Source organism: Artemia sp. Qi Xiang Cuo, chromosome 5 (genome assembly GCF_049724085.1).
Source record: "Artemia sp. Qi Xiang Cuo chromosome 5, ASM4972408v1, whole genome shotgun sequence".
NCBI classification, from domain to species: domain Eukaryota; kingdom Metazoa; phylum Arthropoda; class Branchiopoda; order Anostraca; family Artemiidae; genus Artemia; species Artemia sp. Qi Xiang Cuo.
The window spans coordinates 68182846-68196207 of record NC_142798.1 but is presented as its reverse complement, the minus strand read 5'-3'; the positions used below and the strand labels follow the sequence as shown (position 1 = coordinate 68196207).

General features: G+C 35.4%; 1 protein-coding gene across 1 annotated transcript in view; it reads left to right on the top strand.

Moving 5' to 3' along the window:
• Window positions 1–13362, top strand: part of CtsK1 (C1 family peptidase 26-29-p) — a 126363-nt gene that overhangs the window by 81232 nt on the left and 31769 nt on the right. Inside the window, exons 3-6 of the mRNA XM_089089877.1 lie at window positions 2432–2588; window positions 3971–4143; window positions 8813–8917; window positions 11655–11793. Of these exons, the coding sequence (XP_088946003.1) occupies window positions 2432–2588; window positions 3971–4143; window positions 8813–8917; window positions 11655–11793 (574 nt within the window). The remainder of the gene's footprint in view (window positions 1–2431; window positions 2589–3970; window positions 4144–8812; window positions 8918–11654; window positions 11794–13362) is intronic.

Sequence of the window (13362 nt, the reverse complement as noted above, 5' to 3'; positions counted from 1 at the left end):
TATGTGAAAATTTTTAAAGTCTGACAGATGATGTCATTGGTTGATTGATCTGTCAAGAAAGGGGAATTAATTTGTTGTTTCTAAGGGGAATTATTGATTCACGATAGGGGAATTGAGGTTGACAGCACAGGTGTTCCACGGTCGATGTTGTTGTTGTTGTAAGTGCACGCTCTCAGCAAATGTCAAGGTCGATGTTGTTGTTGTTGACTTGGAAATTTAGGTCATTGACCCCATTAACCATGTGTTCTCCCCAGGGACTCTAGGCCCATATTTGGTGTACGTACGGGACTGACATTACCACGTGTTCTCCCTACTGACTCTATGCCCATATATGGTGTACGTACGGGACTGACATTACCACTTGTTCTCCCTAATGACTCTATGCCCATATTTTGTGTACGTACGGGACTGACATTACCACGTGTTCTCCCTAATGACTCTATGCCCATATTTGGTGTACGTACGGGACTGGCACCCCCCATTCTACTAATGTGGCCTATGGAGTTATTAGCCTGAATGAAGGCATTTGTGAGGTCAAAAATATCACATGGATCGAAATATTGATTCTACTTCTGCAAGTAAAGTGAAGGTCTAGGGGGGAAGCTGCCCCCTGCCTCACCCTCCCTACGCCCATGGTTGGGGGAGTGGGTGAAAAGGAGAAGAATTTCATGCCAAATCCCTCTTCATTCCCGGATTTTTTTTTTTTTTTGACTTGCGCTTGTAATATTGGCAGTACTGGGTGATAGCACCCCTCTTATTGCACATGTATCTTTATGTAATATGAAAGGGATTATATTCACATGTTGACATGCCTACATGCACAAAGGAGGAGAACTGGTGGGGTCACAGTACCATTGGAAAATTGATGGAGGTAGGGGAGTGAAAAAGTGCCATCAGGAGGTTTTTTGGCGATATTTTGTTAAGTAAATCCCATCCCTATCTCCGTGAGTCGATAGTTAAGTTATGTTTTTTTCATTTCTTCTTTAAATTTATTTTAAATTTTGTTATATTCTTATAAATTTTTCTTTTCTTTTTTGAAGTTATGTTAGCGGGAAGTGTAATTTCTTTTTCATATTATTTGATAAAGGAGACATTACGAGATGCCTCTCTTCTCCTTTGTACAAAATTTCTGTTTATGTTTTTGTTAAATAAAATCAAGTTCAAGTTCATTTAAAAGCTAATAATTTAAATAATTTTTTATTTATATACAATATTTAATGGTTTCTTGTTTCCCGGTGGCATCGCCCTCCACTGACATCTATAAGAATACCCTTATAAATCAGATTTGTTGAAAGAATTTGCCTTGAAAACTGTGGAAATGATGAACCTATAATCAATTTTTTATATTTGAGGCCCTCCTCCTGTTAAAGGAGGGGGTCTCCTATGAGGAGGCTCCTAAGAATTAGTTGTCTGAGTAAGTTTTTTCAGGTATATTGCTTATTGTTGAAGCAGCGTTTTACACAAATTAAACTCGAATACAAAAATTGGGGGTTGAAGGAGGGAGTAGTAGCCCGCTTTCTAATTTCAGACGGCTTTGGGCCAAAAAGATCGTAGAAACAAACTGTAAGTAATGAGCGACCCTTGCAAATAGAAACTGCTGCAATGTTTGAATTGAATTCTGAAAACAAAAAAATAATACTGTGGCCGAATTTGGGAGGCAATGAGCCATTGGGACCTGAGACTCGACCCAGAGTTTATGCGTCCGCCCTACCACATTGGTAAAATTGGAACTGCAAAAATAACTTATATAATGCGTTTTTGATTTATCTTCTAAGGATTCATGTACTTTTAAGCACTATATTACATTAAATTGTATAAGTATTATACCTGAATCAGGGCCGAATCCAGGTTCTTTTTCGGGGAGGGTTATTTTTGGGGGGAGGGGTAGGTTACAAAAAAAGCATCAAAAATTCTTTCATATGCATTTTTGTCACGTTTTTACGACTCGAACAAAAATTTCAGGGATGGGTGGTTCAAACTCCCTAACCCCCCTGGATACGGCCTTGATTTGAAATTTATTTTTTCGATCTCTTCTCACTGTCATCAACCATCTTTTTCAATGCATTTTGCAAACTTTCACCATTAAGATTAATTGAAACAATTGCTACCGTTCCTGAATCAGCATCAAATGACTATTCTTCCTCAATTGATAGTTCTTTTCTCAAAATGCGTTTCACATTTTCTGAAACTACTGAGTTCGTTCCAGCAGATGGCGCAACCGTAATGAGTCATTGGAACTCATTACGAGTTACAACTCATTACGAGTTATGGTTATCTGTGGATTTCTTCTGAGGTCGAGAGGGTGTATGAAATGCCCAAAAGATAATCTTAAGCCGTTTTTTGGGGGGTTGGAGGGGCTGAAAACTCCTCTTTATTGTGTAGGTATAGTTGTAACATAAACATTATTTGATGCATGTATTTTTATTTATAGGAACATCTAAAAAGTTTAAAGGCCCATAAAAAGCCAAGTTTTGGAGATTACTACATTCTCCGAGGAAGTTTGAACATACCGTATGCGGAAATTGTTGAGCCCTTTTCAGCATGGATTGATTTTGAAGCTGGAGACAGTCGGATCGATTTCTATGGTGGTAAGTACCAATACAGGGATTTTTGTCAGATTCAAGTAAAATTTGCTATCTAATTGTACGCAGTACCTTTAATTGGGAGGGGGATTAACCCCCTCCTCCAGATTTTGCTCCTCACCTTGATTTTGAAAAGTACCTTGATTTGATATTTTCATTGAAAAATGCAATTTTGGTATTTTCATTAAACAAGTTTAAAAAACAGTAAAATTGCCCCCTCCCTAGATATTGAAAAATGTATTTGTATAAATTAAAAAAAAGATTTGTAGAAATTCTATTCCGCAATATAACAGTCACTACATTAAACATAGTCTTTATTTACAGGGAACTTCCTTGTTGCAGTGCTAAAATGGTAACCCTTTTTTGACGGGGAACTTCCTATGTTGCAGTGCTAAAATGAAATGCCTCTATTGACTGGGAACTTCCTCTGCTGCAGTGCTAAAATGAAAATAGCTGACGTCTGCTCCTTTTGCGGTAGAAACAGCTTTCCCACTACACTTGTATTTTCTATGGTAAATGATTAAGCTATGTGTGTTAACTTGCACACTTAAATAGGTCTTTTTACACTAGGGCGACTTAAATATCCAAAAACCGTCAGGATAATCAGCTAAAATCGCCAATATGATCATAAGTAAATTATTCACAAATTAAAAATAGAATGGAGATGGGGCTGATGATTTTATGTGATAAAAAGATGGCGTGAAAGGCTTTCTAAGAATTGTTTATTAATTTACGAGTAATTTTAAAGTTACCAGTGTTGTTCCTAGGGAGGGGGGAGAGTGGTTGCCTTGGGCGCCGTGGCTTAGGGGCTGGGGAATTGCCCACTTCGATCCAATTTTTCACTTTGATTCGACTTTTTTGCTTATATTGGAGTCTGGGGGAGGGTACTATAATTAATTTTTCCCCGGATGCCACCAACCCCTAGGAGCGGTTCTGCTTGGCACTATATACGCTATGGATAGAATATGCTCCGTAAGATTACATAAAGTAATATAAAGTCTCAATTTATGCTTTTGTGAGAGGCTCTACTTCATAATGTCATAAACTTAGCGAGAATAATAAATCGGCTGTCCTCTTCCAGCACCTAGTATCTACATTTTTCAAGTTTTTGAAAATTGCAGTTTGGTTGTGTTTCCAGAGAGCCGCCGGTCTAACTAGTCTCTTAATTTATTTTTTAGATTGTAACCTAACTCACTGCTTGCTTTTATCTTAGTAAACGTTAATTCTGAAAAGTTCACATAACCAGGGGCCAATTTCAGACCAGAGCTGAGGGGCTGGGTTGAGGCAGAGGTTTTCGTATTTCCCACAAAACAAAAAAGGAGATGAGAAACCTTTTTGTAAGTATTATGTATTTATTTACCTTCTGTAGCTTGCTGAAATCTTTATAGGGATGATGAAAACATATCAGCTAGCTAATGAAGGTGACTATGGGGTTATGTACCGAGTTGCACCGATGACTACTGAAACGGTGCAGAATGAGATGAACTGCTTTCAAATTACCGGTGCTGGCGATTCTCCAGTGGCACCACAAGGTGTCATTCCTGATCTTGATGATTTTGAAGTAAGTCATAATGATTGTCAAGGTGATTTATCGAACTCCTTATTTATCTGCTTTTTAGGCTCAGGCCTTAGCAGTCAGGCGTGAAAACAAAAAGTGCCCAAAAAAAATTTGATATTAAATACAAAACATCAACACTTGAAAAAATATAAGGTTTTTCTAGGAGTGTATAATAGGAAATCGTTGGCAATACTTGACAATTGGCAATAGTTGTTAGGTGTGAATACTAAAACCCAAAGAATCATTTTAATCTTGCTATATGACCGTTTTCGTGACTTTAAAGGAAGTTACTGCTACTAACAGACTCACTGCGGTACCAAGTCACCTGAGGCCGACACAGCTGCGCAAGCTCCTCTTCTATCCCAATCTGTTCTAAGCCTCCCTCTTTATACGCTCCCAAGAAGTTTACATTTCCCTTAAATCTTCATTAACTTCCTTTATTTATGCCTTAACTCTAATAAAATACTGGCCGCATTATTTTTTTCTGTCTTCTACACGTCTTAGTTGTCAAGAATGAATTAATGTTGGATTCACCACTGTCTCCGAAATTTTAAAGAAACCTATTTATAAAACATTTTTAATATATTACCAATATAAATTTATAAATATTAAGGTTAAAATAAAATAAAAAATTCTTCAGCACAAAAGTGTCCATGTCAGTTAGAACTGCCTCTGATAACTTGACAATATCCCCAAATTCACTTGTAAAAAATCCCTAGGTTGGGAAACAAAATCTCAAAAGATTAAATGATGATAATATGTACATTTAATACACTTTCCTCAAGCTTTTTGTTTTGGTTTATAACCGCAGCGATAAGGTCATCAACATACATTAAGAACAGTACTGGCCCTAGAAGTGAATCTTGCGAGACTCAACTTCAGGCGGTTATTGGAAAAAAGGATCCATGTTGATCAATGTTCCAGCAAATAAGAGTCAAGTCTGTTGTGAGCATTCTCTAGCTGGAGTTTCATACTCAATTCAACCACATGAGTCTCGATAGCCTTCTCTGTCCCTTTTGTATTTTTAGTTTAAAAACAGTAGCAAAAACCAACAAAGAGAAAAATCTCAGTGAAAAAAAACAGCAAAACAGTAGCCAATCATCTTGTAAAATTCCTTTTTTGTAGGACAAAATTCGTTAGTAAATACGTTAATAAATATGATTAAATGTTACAAGCACTTTTGTTGTCTCCCTTCTTTTGTATGAGTAGAAGGGTGTCAATCGGTTGCAGGGGGAGGGGGCTTTGCCTCGTAAATTTTTTGCTTTTCCCCTTCCTAGAATTTGGAATTTACTTTTGTTTGTATTTTATTGGAAAATACCTTTTTTGGTATTTTCATTAAAAAAATTGAAAAAAACAACAAAGTTGCCCCTTCTCCCACGAATTTGACATTTACATTTGCCCTCTCCCTCTACGTTCTCTCAGATTGAAAAAAAAGTTCTTCTCCCACGAATTTGACATTTACATTTGCCCTCTCCCTCTACGTTCTCTCAGATTGAAAAAAAAAAATTGAAAACAAATCAACAAAGTTGCACCTTTTCCCACGAATTTGTCATTTACATTTGTCCTCTCCCTCTACGTTCTCTCAGATTGAAAAAAACAACAAAGTTGCCCCTTCTCCCACGAATTTGACATTTACATTTGCTCTCTCCCTCTACGTTCTCTCAGATTGAAAAAAACAACAAAGTTGCCCCTTCTCCGACGAATTCGACATTTACATTTGCCCTCTCCCTCTACGTTCTCTCAGATTGAAAAAAACAACAAAGTTGCCCCTTCTCCCACGAATTCGACATTTACATTTGCCCTCTCCCTCTACGTTCTCTCAGATTGAAAAAAAAACAAAGTTGTCCCTTCTCCCACGAATTTGACATTTACATTTGCCCTCTCCCTCTACGTTCTCTCAGATTGACGCCACCGATGGGAAGCTACTTGCCAAAGGCCAATAGATTTGCGGGAAACGAAGTGAATGGGGGTAGGTTATAATTGATGCTTTTATTTGACAGATTACTACACTAGAATGTTTTTTTTTTTGTATATTTTTCCTTGAAATTTGTATGAATGTAGAACTGCCCAAATTAAAAGATGTCCTGGCAAGGGGGGTCCCCTTCCTCTCTGGATCTGGCCCTGAATTCAGTTAATAAATGCGCATTTTACAAGTAATAGATTGTCATTGGAAAATGGTTGCTAAAGTACTGCTTCAATAAAACTAAGGTACTTCTTGTACGTTTTCGTCTTGTTTTTGTCCAAGAATTAAATGAGAAGAAATTAAGTACAAATTTGAGATACCTTAATGCTTAAGTACAATTTGAAACTTGTTACAACACTGATTCTAGTGAATTGAGTTGTCAACACTGAAATATTTATGTACGGATTTTCGATTGACATTATAAAACAGTTCTTCAAATATTGCTTAAGTTCAATTCATGTACTTAAGTATTTAAAAACAAAATTCAGACGCACAAGACTTTAAAATTGTATTTTGAAGTACTTACCGCTTAGGAACACACTTGTCTTTTGACATATATTATTTGATGACTGTTTATCCGCAAATTTTGTGTTTAGTATTTAGGAATAGATTTTGGAGAATTTTATAGTTAGATTTAATGTTAATATTCGGAATTGATATTAATTTGTTTAAAGAGAAGTTTGAATATTAATTATTTACCTAACTCAGTCAGTTACTGTTTATTTATAAAAAAAAAATTTAACTATTTCTTTTGTTTTTTATTTTTGTGGAGGATTATTTGTTTTCATTTCTGGTATAAGAACATATCGGCCTTTATTCACCTAATTGTTTTTTCAATAATGTTGCAATCTATATATTCAGCATGTTTTTTATTTTGATTCTCTTCCTAAAATAATGATAATTCAAAAAGGGTTTCTAATTTATGTTTTATTTATTTATTTGTTTTTCACATGTTTTAGGATTTTTTGACAGGTTTTTGTTTGCTTTCTGAGCTAGAATTAACGACGCACCGTTTTAGTTTCGCTTTTCCTTCTACTGGCCGTAATCCCGTTTGCTTCTTCATCTTGAGATTTATCTGTTTGTTCTGTTTATGTTTGTTTAACTCTTTGATGTTTAATTTTTTATTTCAGACACATGGTAAAGCCGATGAAAAAAAATCAATCAGTACGAGGGGAAAATGTTCAAACGATCGGCGCAAAATTGTTTCTAAAGAGCTCAGATAACATGCACATGTACACAGGGGCGTCGTTTGGGGGTGGCAAGGGGGGTCAGTTGCGCCCCCCCCAATATTGTGGAGAAAAAAATATTATACATCCCATGCCCTTTGACTATCCAGATATGGACCCCTCTTGCCCCTCTCCCCCCCCCCAATAAAAATACTGGAGAATTTGCTTCTTAGTTTTTAAATCTGGGACTGTGAATAATATGAGAACAGGCCATTTTTCGGTAATGGTTGTTACAACTTGGCTTTGCTGACTCCTCAGACGACGGACATTAGAGACTCTTATGTTTGGGAGCTCATAATCACTCGTAAGATATTTTTTGATGTAGAGTTCATCATTTGTCTGAAGGGGGACACCAAAAACAACAATATTTAGCTTGCGACGCTGACGGTCTCTATCATTTGCAACCATCTGTTTAACTTCGGTTTCAAGATGCATCTCAAGATCTTTTTCAACGTCTGAATCTCTGACCCCTCTCCCCCCTCCCAATAAAAATACTGTATATTCGCCCCTGCCTGCATATGCCAAGTCTCTAAGCCAAATTTATTTCTTGCCAAGTATATTCCTCTTTTGTGCTAGTTTTATACAAAACATTACTTGCGTTGAATAAAAACTGAAGGTTCTGCACAAGAACCACCAAATCTCGAACTTTCGCGCGCTTGATAGTTGACATGCTCTCCACTTTTAAAAATGATTGCTCATTTTTGCTCGGCGACACACGAAAAACCGATCGGTACCATAGGGAAACTACAAAAATTCCTAGCCCCGAAACTGATTGTTACTATGGGAAAAACCGATTGGTTTACTTATTGTAACGATCGGTTTTTGAGCGTTTCCTCGTGCGTCTGAACGGGCTGTGAGCATTATGTAAGGGTTGTCTGAAAAGTAATTGGATTAAGTGTTACAAAAAAAAAAATGGAAATGAAAAAAAAAATGTTTAAAAACAAATGGAAAGGAAAAACCTTGCCTAATTTTCGAGTGCATTGTTTTGTAAGATAACATACACAATGTATTTTATTTGGTCGAGTTAAGAGTAGGCTATTAGGGGTGAAATGTGAGGATTTCAACCTCTAATTAGACAGTAATCACAGAGATTTAGGAGCAAAAAAATTACTCTTTTATTGAATTTTTAAACCTTGGTGTCACCGTGGAAAAGACGTAAGGGCACCGTACAAAACGGCTGGGTAGATGCTTGATAATGGTATTTGTTTATAGAGTGCCCTAAAATTATAATTAATTTATTTACTTCTAATTAGTTTAAGAACTAACTGATATGGTAAAGATGTTAAATTCGCTTTTTCGTGTTTGAGGGGGGGGGTACATAAATGCAGTTGTTAGTTTTGGACTCTAAAAACGTTAGTACTACTGAGAGGAGAAGAGGGGGGGGGGATGAAAAAATGAAAAAAAAACTGGACTCATTTCAGCGCTGATTTTAGTTAATTTTCAGCAAGAAACGCTTATCTATTGATTTTTTTTTTCTTTCTAGCATGTTGGTGATGAAGTAATTGAAGGTGAGAATTGCCAAGTATGGAGGAACATTACAACATCTGGTGATAAAACAAATACCTATACTCTATGGCTGAAGAAGCAGGTAGGAATTTTGATTTGTTTTTATCGTTAAATATTGCGATGTTCAACAAAGGCACATATGCAGACTCCCTTCTTTGTATGGATTGCAGAGGTGTCAATTGGGGGCAGTAGTTCCTCCTAAAATTTGAAGTGTACTTTTGTTGGCCTTTATTATTTTAGAAAATACCTTTTTTGGTATTTTCATTAAAAAAATTGAAAAAAAAGAGCAAAACTGTCCCTTTTCCCTCGAATTTGAGTAATTAATTTTTTCCCTCCCCCTTTACGTTCTCTCGGATTGACGCCACTGATGGGGAGCTACTTGCCCGAGGTAAAACGTCTCTGAAAGCTTTTGCCAAGAGATTCTGGAGGTTATGCTTTTGCTTGGTAGATTCCTACACTGGAGTGTTTATTTTGTAAGTTTTCTTTCTTGACAGATTCGTATTAATGTGGGTCTGCCCAAATTAAAAGGTGTCCAGGGCAAGGGGGTCCCCCCTCCTCCCTGGATCTGCCACTAGATTCAATCAACTCCACTTGTTAGATGATGTAAGATTTTAATATCAAGGCAATTTATGTACTTTGCTTTGTATTTTTATAAAAAATTCCTGGTAATAATCCGACTAATATCTCCTCAAATTATTAAAAAATTTCAGCTGTTTGATGCTAACCTGTATGGGTTTTTTTTTCACCACTTTAGCTAACTTTCATATGCGCATTCTTTTCTGGGGAGACTTTCAAATTCTACGCCGAAAACTGTAAAAATAATTCTTTAATGTTGTCTGATCTAGGACACCACATTGCAAAAAAAGCAAAAACAAACAGAGACTATAAGTCAATTAAACACTTCCAACCGTCTTGGCTCTATTACAGAATAAAAACAAAGAAAGTGTATCAATCCCTCAAAAATGGATTTACCCCCCCCCCCCCACCCCCGAATAAACACACAAAATAAATATTTAGATTCTTACGATGCACTCTATAATTTCTTACGTTTTTCTTTATATACCTTGCTTCTCTTTTTTCTCTTTCCGAAAATAAGGATAAATATTTCAAAAAAAAAAAAAGTTCTGCTGTCGCTTGCTAAATAGTTTGTTTTCCTTCTATAAAATCTGTTTTGATCAATTCCTTGCTAAAAGGCTCACAAATGAATTTTAAAAGGAAAAGAAGATAAACTGTGTTTTTCTACACCCTTACGTAAACCGCTTATGCAGAACTCCTCAATATATAAAATACTTCAAATAGCTTCGCAACTCTTTTCATTACAAGTGTCTGCTTGTGGGTGAGATTGAGTTTTTTTTTTATTAGAAAGCATTTATATTTGATAACCTTTATCATTTATTGGAAAGTCATTATATTTGAAGTCCTTTATATTTTATTAGAAAACCTTTATACTTTATTAGAAAGCCTTTTGGCTCAAACTGTGTTTATTTAAAATCAAAGCTTTTAGTTTTATTTATTTTTTTCGTTTAATTCCGACTGCTTACACTAGCTAAACTTTATTTTAAATTTAAATTTTTTTTATTTATATATATATATATATATATATATATATATATATATATATATATATATATATATATATATATATATATATATATATATATATATATATATATATATATATATATATATATATATGTATATATTTATATATCTAATTCTAATTTTCGACACTTGTTGTCAATATAATGATAAATACTATCTGTTTTATATATTAATATATGGCAACGCTGACAAAGATCTAAAATGCGTCAAAGACCTAAAATGGTTGGTAAAAATCTAAGATGGGTCTAAGGGGTAAAAATAGTTTTATTTTAATGCCCTTGGCCCTTTAAAAACAGGGAATTATCTTTGAGAAATTGTTTCACCTTGTATTTCTTAGTGTACAAGTATTAAAAAAAAAAAATTAAAACTACTTTTATACCGTTGTCGATCATTGTCTAATGATCTTCTTTCGAAGGCTCTCGAATTAATTTTTTGCATTACATGTAATAAATTATTTTTGTTTATTTCTAAGCCTTCATTTCGTATGCTTGGGCAACAACTGTCTTCACACCTGTCAAATACTGTTGTGGATGCGTCTCTATTTCTTGCAACACAAACAAACTACCCCTGACTCTGATTCCAACTCTAAAGCCCTCAAGCCGTTTAACCTAGGTTTTTATTGTTGTTATATTACAATAGTTCTTCATATTATTTAATTTGTATTTTACTATTTATTGTACTGTTTTTGTGTTATGTACCGTGATGTTGCATTGCAATTACTTACTTGTACTTCTGGTGGAAATCAGGCGTTTCACCTTGCCTGGTATTGAGGATCTTCGTTTGGTCGGTGTAGTTCGGTCTGCTTCCAGCTGCTCTGCAAGTGGGTTCCACTGGTTTGTCCATTTGTGTCCAAACTTTCTGAACCCTCCGTTAAGTTCAAGATCTGATTTGGCCAGATTCAACCAGTTTTTCTGCTGTCCTCCTTGGCGTCTGTTCCAAGAGGTGATGCCATTGGTTATATGATATCAGTGTCATTGTAATCGATTATAAGATTTTATTCTGGTTGGACATAACACCTTGGCAAGGGTAACGTACCTAACTAAAATAATTAAAGTACAAAAGTTTTTTTTTTTATATCTAAAAGTATTTTAGTTGCCATTTTTCGCTATTTTCTTTTTCGGTTGTGTATTTTGTTTTCTTCTTTGAATTTTCTTATCTTTTGACTTTTTCTCCATTCATTTTCTCTGTTTTTATTTTCATATTTCATCTATTTTCAGGATGGACATGTAGTCCCAGTACGCTATGAAATGAAAGGATTCAATAACATCTTAGGATCTCACTATGATCATTACTATATTGACTATGAAGAGTTTTCACCAGAAAAGCCGGATAGCAGTGTATTTAAAGTTGAAGGAAGTAAGTCCTCTCAGAGCGATAATGAATGCACACAGGTTTGACTTTCGACGGGGAGGGGGGGGGTAGGTGCGTTGGGTTTAATTCATTGCTATTTCTTAGTTCAGTCGGTTATTTTTACTAAAAATTAACAATTGATTTTCAATTTTCAGTAATGTAGCCAAGATTTTTCTTCGGGGTGGGGGGGGGGGGGGTCACAAGCCAAAAACGTCTAGGTACCAAAAACGGTATTTCTAGAAGATAGGGTTTTGTTAGGATGTCAGGATCCCCGAACGATAATTGTAGCTGTAGTTGTGGATTGCATTATAATTGTGCTGGTTTGGTCACCTGTAGTTTTTTATTTCTGCTTTTTGTTTTGTTGTTTGATCTGTTCTTTGCCTGAAAATCTTTATGCTGCTTGGCGTTGCCCTCGATTTATTGGTATATTAAGACGTTACTTCGTTGGAGAGAGTGCATTAACAAAATTGTGCTCTATCTGCAATCAATAAGTGAATCCATCACACTAGTGTCTTGTTGATTGTTTCAAAATATTCTGTATGCTTAATTTGATACCATGGCCGTATCCGGGGAGGGAGGGGGAAGGTTATTGAGTTTACCCTCTTGCCCCCCCCCGCCGCCCGCCCAAAATTTCTCTCCGAACCGTAAAAAGTAGCAAAACTGCATTTAAACTAATTTTTAATGCCTTTTGTAAATGTTTTTTTACCCACGCCCTCCGCCTCTCGCCCCCGAAACAAAATCCTGGATATGCTCTTTTTAGAAGCTCGGCCAATAGTAGCCCAAATTTATTTATTTTGAAACGAAGTCAGGTCGAAATAAAAAGTACATCATTGGAATTACCATGGTCGAAAAGCCTATACATGAAACTCACAGTGTCCTCTTTTTTTTCTTTTTTCTCAACTGCTAGTGGGGCACTGGAACATCATAGAAAGCTGTTTAATGGCTCATGTTATAGGAAATTTTTGCTTCTATTCGCTTTTGTTATTAACAACACGTAATATTTAAAATAAAATCCCTTTTTTTTACAAAAACTGCATCGTCTTATACAAGATGACGGATGACGTCACAATCGATATACTTTTTTCATATTTTTCTTTTTCTTTTCTCTATTCTTTGCTTTTTCTTTTTTCTCCCTTTTCTTTTCTTTTTTCCTGACTTTTTCACTTAATTTTTTCTTACTTTTCCGTTTTTACTTGCTTTTCCTTTCCTTTTTTCTTACTGTTGCTTTTTTGTGCTTGCTTTTGCTTTGTAGTCTGTTTTCAAAGTTTTTCTTCCGTTTTTGAATTTTGTGGTCCGTTTTCAAGGCTTGTAGTCCGCTTCCGAAGCTTGCAGTCCGTTTCAAAAGTTTGTAGTTCGTTTCTAAAGTTTGTAGTCCGATTCTAAAGTTTGTATTCCGCTTCTAACCTTTTTTTGTTGTTCACGTATTTTTCTTCTTTTTTTCCTTACTTTTCTTATTCTTTTTGCCTTACTTTCCCTTTTCTTTCTTCAATTGATTCCGTTTTCTTTTTTCTTGCTTTTACTTTTCTTTTTTCCTTTCTTTTCCTTTCCTTTTCTTTTTTATTAATTTTCTTATCT